We start from the raw sequence: 12,838 nt of genomic DNA on the forward strand, positions 1-12,838 counted from the left end.
TAGCGTTTTTCCTCCATAAAAACGCAGCCGCCGCGGTCGGGTTCGAACCCGGGAACTCCGGATCAGAAGGCGAGCGCCCTAACCACTGAGCCACCGCAGCGGGTTTTCGGACAATCTACGACTTATCGGATGTAAAAAAATGCTAAGGATTTCACTGATTGCCGTTATTTTGTACTGAATGACTTCAGTATGAACCCATACTCCTAGCTCAAACTCTAGTGGAAAAATGTTTCCGGAAATTTTCAACTAACTTTTCGCGAACACTTTGACCTATGCTGATTTCTGTTTCATTTTCTGGAAAGCTTCGATTGTGGTCCCGCAGTTTGCGAGAGCAGATGAAAAAGAAAGAGCAGGTGGTGTTTGCAAAGAAAGTAACGTGAATGACCCCAAGAAGCGCGCAAGATCGCTCGCCCTAATGCAGGATAATCTAACTGATTGTAAAAAACAACCAGATTTTTTCTTCAGGATTCGTAACGCGACTTCGTTTTGTGTAGACGAAAGCACCTGGTGGTGGGAGTGGTTTCTTTATTAAAATAATAGTAAAAAGGAAGGAAAAGATTTTTGCTAGCCCCGCCATCTGCCATCGATACTGAAGTACCTGAGCTGGGGCAGCGGAAATAAAGGACGGCAGGCAGAATGGAGAAATGAAATGAAAGAGGTGAGGGGACAAGAAAGCACCTCCAAACGCCAAAAGACGCCAAACACCAATCTCCAAAAGACGAAAGCACCTCCAAACACAAAAAAAGGCTATTTCGAAGCATTTCCACTTTAAAAGCACCGCGTTTTTTTTTTTAGCTCTCGTACACGTGAGTCTATTCTATTTATCGCATGTTTTTAGAATACCGGAGACGTATGCCGGTTTACTGGACCCCTCTTGCGCATGCGCACTGGCCCCGCCTGACCGTACTCTTGTTACTGCGCTGAATTAGCCAGAAAAAAAAAAGGCTTAGCAAGGGGTTAATACTATGGGCTCATCACCAAAGCAGGCATAACAGTGCACTCATAAAATAGTTTTCAGCTATAATACTCTTCTTATACTCAAGTAAAAGAGCAAAACAAAACAAGTAAATTTCCTGTGACAAACTTCATGAAATTTATATACCTCTTTATTCACGTGTCTCGAAATAGATTTCCTAGCAAGAGTGCTCATCTCGGTTAAACGCACTGGCATGTCTACTCAAGTACTGCATGTATCACGTGGTTCACTGCAAGAGTAATATTTTCGCGCTTGCCAAAAGATTGGCGTGTGTGACGACGCGCGCGATAGACGCGTGAACGCGACGTGCGTACGAATGCGTTGTGCGCAGCAGTAACTCATGCAGATTTCACCCAATTAGCCTTCACCGTAACTGTTTCTCTGCCTGCCACATTAGGACGCTTGCGTTCTCTTAATGACCTGCGTATAAACCGCATCGGGAAATGTTTGGTGCCCTCCGGACTAACATGTCCTGAGACCATAAAATATCATATCGGTGTCACCAACAACGTCAACACATCAGGGCAAAGGAAGCCACGGTAACAACCTTCCGATACTTGTAAGAAAAAAATCTGCAGTCTCTTAGTTGAGTTGAGTTGAGGTGTTGAGTGCTACAGGTGGGATTAGCCTTGCTTATTCTGTCGGAAATTGCTCCATCGTAGCGTCACTTCTATGTTAATAATGACCTGAAAGCTTTCGGACCTGCCCCGCTATGCGCACAGTCACTTATAATAGCAGATATTCCACTCCCGCAGTCACCAGCTGTGCACACATTCACTCCAAACAATCCACACCGCAGTCCACTCCAGAAGTCACCATCTATGCACATATTCAGTCACAGTAGAACATAGTCCATTGCAGTGCCACAATCCGTGCACACATTCACTCACAGTAAAACATAGTCCATTCCAGAAGACACCGTCTACGCACACATTCAATCACAGTAGACCATAGCCAGTTCCTGATGTCACCATTTAGAAACAAGATCAGTGTCCTGAAGAAATGTTAAAAGAAGGCTTGCAGTCTCCCTTGTGCATGTCTGGTTTCCACTGGGGTAGGCACTGGGGCAGTCTCTTACAGTTCCCTGTGGCAGTGTACATCCATTTCCTCCCTCCCTAATTTCCTCCCTCCCTGGTGTTCCTGGCTAGCGTCGGCTGAATTATAGTGGGCCAACTAGTCCTGGAGATCACTGCCTACTGCTTCCTCCAATGGCACTGTACAAGCTTTCCTCTGGCCTGGTGCTCGAATCCTTTATAGTGAAACGCTTGGGTAAGTTAGTTTTTCACCTCACCTCGTCCGAATAAAGCAGGCTGGTAATAACGCTCTTTGACAAAGCTGCCCTTGAGCTATAAAAATGAAACAAAAATCATCGTAATATTTTGACCTCCTGATGTACAAACATTACCGCTCCTTCAGTTGCCAGCGAATACGACACAGACATCGACACAGTAGGCGGTGGCGTGTGAAGTGGAGCACGTACTTTTCTCTTGGTTGGCCTCCGCAGTGCCTCAGGCAGGGAAGAGGAGGAGGAGCGCGCGCGGCGGCGCAGGGCCCTGGGCGGCAACGCCTGGTCCCCCTGTTCGGCGGCCATGTACTCTGCCGAGTCGCCGGCCAGCAGCTCGCTGTCGCCGTAGTAGGCCGGTTCGGGTTCCTTCTTGGTCATCGATTGCCGCTGCTGAAGGATCAGCTTGCGGATCTGCATCTTCTCGCGCTCCTCCCACAGCCAGTCCGTCAGCTTAGGCTCCTGGGCGCCAGCGTATACAGTCTGTACACGACACTGTTATTCTATTTATTTGGTATGATATGGTACGGTGTAATGTGGTGCGGTACGGTACGGTACGGTGTGATGTATGGTATGTTATGGTGGGGTATGGCATGGTAGGGTACGGTACGGTGAATGGTATGGTAGGGCAGGGTACGGTAGGGTAGGGTAAGGTAAGGTAAGAATGTAAGGTAGGGTAGGGTATGGTGTGGTATGGTACAGTATGGTAGGGTAGGGTAGGACACGATAGGGTAAGGTAACGTAAGGTACGGTACGGTAGGGAGGGGTATGGTGTGGTATGTACGGTACGATAAAGTGCGGTGTGGTGCGTACGGTAGGGTAGGGTAAGGTAAGGTAAAGTAATGTAGGGTAGAGTATGGTGTGGTATGGTATGATATGTTATGGTATAGTATGGTAGGGTAGGGTACAATAGGATAGGGTAAGGTAAGGTAAGGTAACGTAACGTAAGGTACGGTACGGTAGGGAGGGGTATGGTGTGGTGTGGTATGTACGACACGATACAGTGCGGTGTGGTGTGGTATGGTACGATATGGGATGGTATGATACAATGCGGTATGTTACGATATGCTATAATATGTGGACTTTAACGGTACGAAACGACACAAGGGCTGATTTAGACCGCCTGGGGTGCATCAACCAACAGTGACATTGCACGCCACACGGCCGTCCTATGCATTTCGCCTCCATCCAAACGAGGCGGCCGAGTACAGGATTTGGTCCCGCGTCCTTGGGTTCAACAGCCGAGCTCCACAGTCACTGAACCACCACGACAGTTTCTATTTATTGCCCACTCGACCAGAAATTGCTGGTTGAGAGGGGCCGGATTATGATGACGACCAATGGGTTCTCGTACTGAACCCTCCCAGTTTTTGTGCTCTGAATAAATGTTTTTCCTCCTCCTCTATTTATTTGCTAAAACAATACCAGCCCGCCTTCCAGAAGAGTTGCTTCGTGGGAACAGTGTGCAAGGTGCACAGAAAAAAAAAGCGGTCAATAAAGTACAACACGGGCTGCCTCGAGGAAAAGCGCACCACCGACCCGACCTTGTCGCCTCCTATGACGACCGCGTGTGGCCAGTATACGATACGGATAATATGATGCGGAGCAAACGCGGAGCTTTGAAGAAATCAAGTCCCCTCTGGCAAAACAGATCCTATTTTCCTGTTCATTTGCCTTTTCCTCCCGATGGACTCGGGCCGTCATTATGGAAATAAATTTATTCATCCAACTCGTACGACACGGAGGCGCGCAGGCAGGGACTAGAAGGTCGCGACTGCAGTGGAACAGTGGGTCCTGTTTGGCCACACAGAAACTTCTGCAAGACTGTGAGCCTTCCGAGACTGGAAGATTTCTGTGAGGCCACTGAAAGAAATGAAAATTGGTTCTTGGTTTTTGGGGAAAGGAAATGGCGCAGTATCTGTCTCCCATCTCGGCGGAGACCTGAACCGCGCCGTAAGGGAAGGGACAAAGGAAGGAGTTAAAGAAAGGAAGAAAGAGGTGCCGTAGTGGAGGGATCCGAAATAATTTCGACCACCTGAGGATCTTTAACGTGCACTGACATTGCACAGCACACAGGAAATGAAAATGAAAATTTTGTTTTTGGGGAAAAGAAATGGCACAGTATCTGTCTCACATATCGGCGACATGTGAACCGCGCCGTAAGGAAAGGGATAGAGAGTGAAAGAAGAAAGGAACAAAGAGGTGCCGTAGTGGAGGGATCCGAAATAATTTCGACCACCTGGGGATTTTTAACGTGCACTGACATCGCACAGCACATAGGAAATGAAAATGAAAATTTTGTCTTTAGGGACAGGAAATGGCGCAGTATCTGTCTCACATATCGGCGGACACCTGAACTGCGCCGTAAGGGAAGGGATAAAGGAGAAAGCGAAAGAAGAAAGGAAGAAAGAAGTGGCGTAGTGCAGGGCTCAGGAATAATTTCGACCACCTGAGGGTCTTCAACGTGCACTGACATCGCACAGCACACGGGCGCCTTTGCGATTCGCCTCCATCGAAAAGCTGCCGCCGTGGTCGGGTCTTGGTCTGTCTGCGCTCGTCCGCATTATACATGTGTAATCCTTGATCGGCACCCTTTCCTGCGAAGTTCGAAATCGGCGCAGTAATGTGCGAACCTGACGACCTACCGGCGCTTTACGGGATCGCTGGTTGAGAAACCCGCAAAGAACCAGCGTTCACAGGTATTTAATTGTGTCGCTCTTCTCCTCTTCTCTTTGATCGCTGGCCTATGCGATGCTTCTAAATGTCGGAATCTGTTCCATCAGATTCCGACATCCCTTCTTAATTTAGTAACCTTAGCCGTTATTTAAACACAAAATATAAACAGCAGCTTTTTTTCAGGTTTGGGCACACGCTTCGAGCAAGCACAGGGCCTTTCTTTTAATACGGTGGCAAGCGTAAGCCTAGATTCAGCAGCAAAACATTATATTTGATAGCAGTTGCGTGAAGGTAACATTCTCACTTCCAAGTTTTGCAGTTGACGTTTTTATACGACTGACGTTTGCAGAATCCGCTACAGGCAAGGAGATAACGGACAATTTGACACTTTCTTCGGGATAACTTCATGAAGACGAGCTAACTTACTAATGATCGAAATCATTGTCACAAAAAGAAATTGTGAATTAGCTTTGAATTCTAACTTTGTAGCCTTTAAACAGTAAATACTGTACAATTCGTAGACCGGATTCAATTCTCATTGAATTTTTACCCGGGCTTTGCTTTTTCCCAGATGTAAAGGTGGTCACGAGTACACTCGGCGAGTTCTAGAAAACTAAAAACGCAGCTGACCGCTAAGCGCGCTGACGAATGAGTAGTTAAACGTTTTTTGGTTGCTTAAATAGCCTAGCAGCCAGTGCATGCCAGCGTTTTATTATGCCCGTAAGCATATTTGGAGCGGTTCTGATGAAACCGTTTCACATTCATAAGCACGTTGCTAAACCTCTAGTCCAAGACCGTGTTTACCACGTAATAAAGGCTCAGACCTTTCTCTCCACTCACATGAAGCTCTTTCCCTTGGCTCAAAAGGCGAATCCCTCTTTTAATTTCTTTGTTCGCTTCCATTCCTTGTTTCTTTACCTTAACACTCCATATACACTCCATACACACTCCATATACACTCCATATACACTCCATATATATGTAGCCTTTGCCTGTCACCATATATCCAAAACTAGACCGGCAGTCGTCTTACATGACGCAACGTCATGCGGCGTTACCATCAAATTTTAATGTAGCTACTACTGGACAACTGTGAACGCAGGAGGTCCTTAACTGCAACGGCTTGAACCAATAAATGCCCTCATTTATACTGTGCTTACACGACGCGAACACGTCACATAACGCTCGCGCGACATGCATTGAGCCTCTAGAGATAAAAAAAAATCCAGCGCTACACCTGCTTCGCTAGTTACGTAACGACCGTTAAAAGCGGCATAAAACGACGGTTTAGCGTTGTGCAAGAAAGGGCAGAACGGTTGCGAAACTTAACGCTAACGCAAGGGACGCAGGAAGTTAATAGGAGAGCACTATGTACCGCGCCTATACCATCCTGTCTTCTCCTGTCGTTTTGGTAGCGTTTATTTTCTCTCTGTGACTTTTTTTCGACAAGATTTAAATGTCCCAATTTCGCCGGCACAGTCGGGCAGGATCCGTCGCGCGCCACGTGCCTTTCGCAAGCTTTGTTCGAGAAAGGGCGGGAAAATGACAAACATCTAATCCCCGCACCGCCCTAAAATTCCCTAGAAATGCACAGGTGAAGTAGGAGTTGGCAGACACACACAGAAACCGCTCGGTCGAACTGATGCATACATGAATTCCCATTCCTTTTTTTTCCGTGAAGCCAGCCACGCATCATATCGAAGCTATCTATTTTTGCCATAGACTACTGCTTCGTCTCTTCTTCACCTTCCTCTTTTTTCAAACTCACCTATAGAGAATGTGTATGAAATATATTCTTACGCGCTCATGTATGCAGTGTATGCTGTACATGGTGCAGTGTATGCTGACGGCATACTGACGCTGGTCGTGTCGTTAGAACACCGCTCTAACGATAAATACGCGAGTTTAACTGAAAGCAGACGTTTTGTAGCCAATGAAAATGAAACGTAATAAAATACAGGTGTCGCCATCACCGGCCGATTCCGCAAGCAAACGACAAGACATCGACACAAAAGTCTTGTAATGATCACAGAGGCTAGGCTACATGCCCATTCATTCGATAATGCTGATCACGGAGTCTTTTCGGTCTACGCGACACGGGCTAGAATCAAGTTGCGGGAAAAATTTATCATCGAATTTTTATCAAGAACAAATGTTTATTGCTGCCGGTCAAACAGCGAGATAAACACAAAGATTCGATTGAATTAGATTGGACTGGTGTCCAGTGGACGCTAAGGTTTTCAATTGGGCTAGTTGGTTGTAGCTGTGAAACATATCCTGTCCTGTCTCCTGTGAAACATATACATGTCCAGTCTCATACTCTTACTTTGGTCCCTGTCAGTGTTTGCGCTAGTCAATATGTTTCACGTCCAGTGGCCACGGATGGTTTTTACCGTTATCCATGTGAAATCCCCAGCGCAGACGCAAAATTGAGAGAGTAAAGCCGGCGGGCAATCCCCGGAATGCATCTCTGCACTAAATGTTTGTCAATATTTCTTCGATCCTTCAAAAGTCCATCTTTTCAAGCCGAAAGAAATGAAAAGAAACAACTGAAATATAAACAAATCACAACACAAAAAGGAACGTAGTGAGAAAGATTAGAGAAGAGTGGTATGACGGAGACACAAATGAGGAAAGGAAACGAATACAGTCCCGAATACAGTCCCCCTTTCGACGTGAGTTCTTCTCCGTCGTCACCGCCTTTTCGACGGCCGGGTGCGATGCGGTGCGCCTCACGCGAACACATGATGCTATAGACGCGCGGACAAATGGCGAAAACGGAGCGTTCGTCGTAGCGCATGCTTCGCTCACTTCCGGTCTGTTCTTGCAAGCACCGCGACGCACAAAAGGAAATAAAATGAATCTATGAACGCCGCAGCCGCGCTGTCGACAGCAGGCTGGTTGCTGATGCGTACGCTGAATAAAAAAGACGCAACAGCAGTGAGAATTCTACGCCGCATAAAAAACAAAATCGGGGGGGTTGAACGAAGAAAAAAAGGCAAAGCGTGAACACGCATCAAACGCGAGGAACGTCTAAACTAAACCAAATACGAACATAAAAAAATGCGGGTTTCGTAAAGAGTGCTCGTGTTTGGCGCTGGTGTTGCGAGGCTTTAAGAAAGCGTCTCGTATACACGGGCGCGCTGTAAAGTCGTCGATTCCGCCTTCACCCGAGCGATGGAAGACGGAGAGGAAACAACGCCTTCCCAAAGGAATCGTAAAATAAGCTTTGAAAGCGACCCGGGGGTTTCAAAACTTGTGTTATACTCTTCTTCTTTCTTTTCTTTTACGCTATTTCCTTCCGTTCACCGCGCTCCCATTCGGCGAGCGCCGACTGGTTCGGAGTTGAAAGCATTGGCGAAATCTTTTTCCCCTGGGTGGCAACCGCTTCGAGGAGCATCGCCAGTGAAGGGAGCGCGTTCGGAGAATGAGGGAAAAGTTAGGAATAAATCGGTTTCGGAATAAAAGTACACGTTACGAGGGAGTCGAATCGGAACAATCTCTTCGCTGCTTGTGCCACCTGCACAAGGAAATGGACGGCGCATGAGGAGGCAGCAGAGATAGGTATGTGGCATAGCTTTGTTCGGCACAGAGGACGTCCTAACTGGGTGGCAAATACAGGGATTCCCGAAACTAACACAATGTTTGATTTAGAAAAGATAATGCTTTTTTCTGCATTACACCCGTCAAGATGGATGTCAGTTCCGTCCGAAAACACCCTACGAATGTTCGAAGGGTGTTACAAGTTTGATTGTTGCTTTTTGTTGTTTCCGTTTGAGCTATTAATTTTAAACAATAGTTTGGTTTGAGCTAGTTGGTGAAGCGACGGACGTAGCTAACGTAATATAACGGCTCAAAAAACAAGGACGAGAACACATAGTAGGCAGGCTGGAGCTGTATTCCGTTAGCTAATAATAATATTAATTGGTTTTTGGGGAAAAGAAATGGCGCAGTATCTGTCTCATATATCGTTGGACACCTGAACAGCGCCGTAAGGGAAGGGATAAAGGAGGGAGTGAAGGAAGAATGGAAGAGAGAGTTGCCGTAGTGGAGGGCTCCGGAATTATTTCGACCACCTGGGGATCTTTAACGTGCACTGACATCGCACAGCACACGGGCGCCTTAGCGTTTTGCCTCCATAAAAACGCAGCCGCCGCGGTCGGGCTCGAACCCGGGAACTCCGGATCAGTAGCCGAGCGCCCTAACCACTGAGCCACCGCGGCGGGTATAGCTCTTAATTGTACCTCTACCCGTTTGTAGTGCTAAGGGGAGCAATAAAGATGTAATAAAAAAGTAAATAATACCCCCAAAACTTAAGAAACTTTTCCCATCAACGAGAGGAAAATTAACAACAAACGCATCGCCACCAGCATTCGCCCTCATGACTGCACCCACTCCCAGTCCCACTCTGACCGCAAATCGACCACCTCGCCAAAATCACCAAGTTGACAATCAACCACAAAGTCTTATATGTTTTAACGTCCCAAAGCAACTACGGCTATGAGGGACGCCGTAGTGGAGGGCTCTGGACAATTTCGGCCAGTTGGGGCTCTTTGACGTGGACTGACATCGCACTGTAGACGGGCATCTAACATTTTGCCTGCATCAAAATGCGACCTCAGAGGCCGGGATCGAACCCTAGTCTTTCGAGTCAGCAGCCGATCGCCATAACCACTGAGCCACCGCGGTGGCTCGACCACAAAGTAACAATTGGCCACAAACTGACAACACGCCGCGAACTGACAACTGGCTGGAAATTTGCGGCAACGGCACTTTCTTCGAAGCGTCCACTCCCCGGGATCATATGGCCCTTGTGGCTCAGGCATATACATGGGCAACACTCTTAGTGCAACATGTTGACATAGGAGCTTTAGGCAACAACTCGAGGTCGAACTTTTTGGTCTTAATTTTCCAAATATTCGGTTGCGAAACACCCCATATGCGCCGCGTATGGAAGTCTGGTGCTCTTATCAGACCAAAATTTGAAGTTACTTTTCCAGTGACTATAAAGTTTACTGCCTTGTCGCGCCATCTGCGGTATTCCGACGAACTGCTCAGCGGAGAGGAACGAAAGTTGCAGCAGCCACCAATAGTTTGCTGCCCAGCTAACAGGTGACGCCTGCGTCTGTTAACCATGCTGCTATCCTCTGTGAAGTGGCCATGAGGAACAACTGAGTTACGAAGCAAGATTTTCCAATTGGCAAGATCAAAGAGCTTTCCTGCCAACAAGCTGCGAGGTCGGTACAGTGCAGGTCATTCCATGCGAACGATTTCCCATCATGCAAGCAACCTTGGCTTCAATTTCGCTCTTCGAAAGTCCAATCCCAACTTCCAATACCAGTCACTGGCAAAGTGTAAAAAAAATAGTCAAAGGGCGTCATTGTAGACGCTTTTTTTTACTCCAGTGCTAAAAATGCGACGTTTACAATGTCGTTTCCTGTGAAGACATTTCGAATTTACTTATTGTTTTCACGCTTAAAGTGACAACGTTCGCAGGCTTTACGCGAGAGTCAAGCGCGGCGCCAAGCACTAACCCTTAATATTCTTTGCACCTTTCTTGCGCGGAATGGTGTCAGATTAGCAGCAAACACACATCGTTAAACAGCGCTGAGATCAAAATATTCATAATTCGCGTGCCATCGATTACCACAGCTGACAGCTTACACTGGAAAGTCACCCTAAAAAATTCATGAGATGCAAAATTCGTCATGCGCATGTTTTGATGAGCATAAATAGGAGAATAAGAACTAGATCACATACAGGATTGAACTCATTTATGTACAGCATCCTATACAGATGGTCAAGCAACGCCTAAATAAGGACGCATGCAGCGCACATTCAAGTGGACAAGCAAGGCCATGCACATACCGTCATATCTCCGTAGACGGGAGTCCAGACGGGGTAGTGTTTCCGAGAGAGCACCATGGGCCGACTCATGACGGGGATGTATTTCTGGACGCAGCGGAGGATAGGGCAAAGGAGAACATGGGAAAGCGTCATTTCTAAAGCGATAAAGACATCGCCAAGAAAGGAAAAAAAAAAGCTCAATGACGACTATGCTGAATTCGTCAAAAGACACCCCAAGTTCGACATGCAAGTTACACTGAGCTTTACTGAAAAGAGTAACTGTTTTGGTTAACACACGCCTCGCCTGCGCTCGTGTGTGTCATCACCTTTAGTTAGGCTCGCAACCCACACACTAGTAAGTAATCACATATTGATTAATTATAAATTTAATAGAAAAAAAAACAGGAGGACACCGGACTAATCATGCCCAACAATTCTGGACAAAAGCATTTTTGAACGGGAAAAAGTTTATTAACGAAGCTTTTGCATATATTATAAGATATCACTCTAACAATCAATATATTCGCATATCTATCTTTGGGCCAGCATGAACTTTGGGACGCACCAACGTAGACAGAAACATAGAACACGGAACGTTGTCAGTCTGTCGCACCAACGTGTCTCTCTACCTTGGTGCGTCCCGAAGTTCATGTTGGCCCAAAGATGGATTCATACCAACTGGGCCAGAGGAATGCCATTCAGCATATCTTTTATGAGCATGCTTGCATGTTTTTGCTATTAACGTTTTTGCTATCGAAAAAACGTTTCTCATTGGTTTTCTAGGCAGTCTTAACTGCTCGTTGCGAGCGATGGAAAAACTTTTAAACATTTTCCTACGCATTGGAAGAGTGGTCCATTACCTTCAGTATTTCTATAACAGTAGTTTACAACATTGCAGTATTTAAAATATTTGCCCAAGAATGTTGGACATGTAGGGATTTCTTCCTCGTGCACATCATAAAATGTCAGCACACAAGGGCAGAAAAATGCTTCGCTAAAGAAGCTCGGGCGTGTAGATATGTTTTAATTATTTCTGTATAGAGAAAGTGATTACTGGATACACACGCATTTAGGTTAATCACCACGATCATGAGCCTAACTACATCCACTGCAGGAAAAGGCCGCTCCCATATTCCATCGATTAACACTGTCCTTTACGAGATGTCACCACCTTACCCCCGCAAACTTTGTAACCTCATCCGCCCACCTGACTAACGCAAAACCCCTGTTAACTCCTGACTGCTGGTCATTAAGTTAGTCAGGTCAGTGCTTATTTATTTATTTATTTATGTGAATACCCTAAAGGCCCTCCAGGAAGGGTATTACATATGGGGGCACTTTGCCAACACTTTCCTCGAAACAGAAAAGAAAAAAAATACAGACATCATTTTGAAGTATAGTAATAAACAATAACAACACTACAGCGCAAATAGAAAGCGTATAGTTTTTTTTTTAATTTTTAATGAGTAATTATTTCATCAGGGGAAGCTACCTTGCCTTTGACATTTTTATTCACAGCTCTATACGCTTGTGAACAAATACGTTTTTTTTTTATCCATTCAAACACACGTAGCATCTCCTTGTCTACTTCCCAGCGAAAGCAACAGCTAAAACAAGGCGACAACTCACTGATTGTAAAACTTAGCGCAGTTGTAGTACAGCTACTAAAACATTCTTACAGTCATTAAGTCACTAACTCATATCATTTTCCATCCTGTATTTTTCTCTATCACCACTGAGTCAAGGATGCCAGAATCATACCCTGACTCAAGATGAAGCATGTTGTTGGCTAAGTAAATCCTGTCGCATATACCGAGAGCTTCATTGAAGCCCGTTATTAATACTTTAAACAGACGCTTTAAAATGTAAATATGTCCTTTACAGCACAGTAATGTCGCCGGTGACGGACATAGAAAAGAGGTTACTCACGATAGCAAACTTGCATTCCGAACAAAATAATAATAGTAAACTTTTAACAAGTATAGCTATGCTCCTGGTTGCAATTAAAAACTTATAATCGGCGGTTAGTAATTGTCGTTTCAGTTTTTATAATTTCG

General features: G+C 45.9%; 1 protein-coding gene across 1 annotated transcript in view; it reads right to left on the bottom strand.

Moving 5' to 3' along the window:
- The window catches only part of LOC144107451 (voltage-dependent calcium channel subunit alpha-2/delta-3-like), a 143,066-nt gene that overhangs the window by 41,295 nt on the left and 88,933 nt on the right, over nucleotides 1–12,838 (bottom strand). The window contains exons 14-15 of the mRNA XM_077640450.1: nucleotides 10,803–10,886; nucleotides 2,457–2,720 (exon numbers count right to left, since the gene is read on the bottom strand). Coding sequence (XP_077496576.1) covers nucleotides 2,457–2,720; nucleotides 10,803–10,886 — 348 coding nt within the window. The remainder of the gene's footprint in view (nucleotides 1–2,456; nucleotides 2,721–10,802; nucleotides 10,887–12,838) is intronic.

This window comes from Amblyomma americanum, chromosome 10 (assembly GCF_052857255.1).
Source record: "Amblyomma americanum isolate KBUSLIRL-KWMA chromosome 10, ASM5285725v1, whole genome shotgun sequence".
NCBI lineage: Eukaryota > Metazoa > Arthropoda > Arachnida > Ixodida > Ixodidae > Amblyomma > Amblyomma americanum.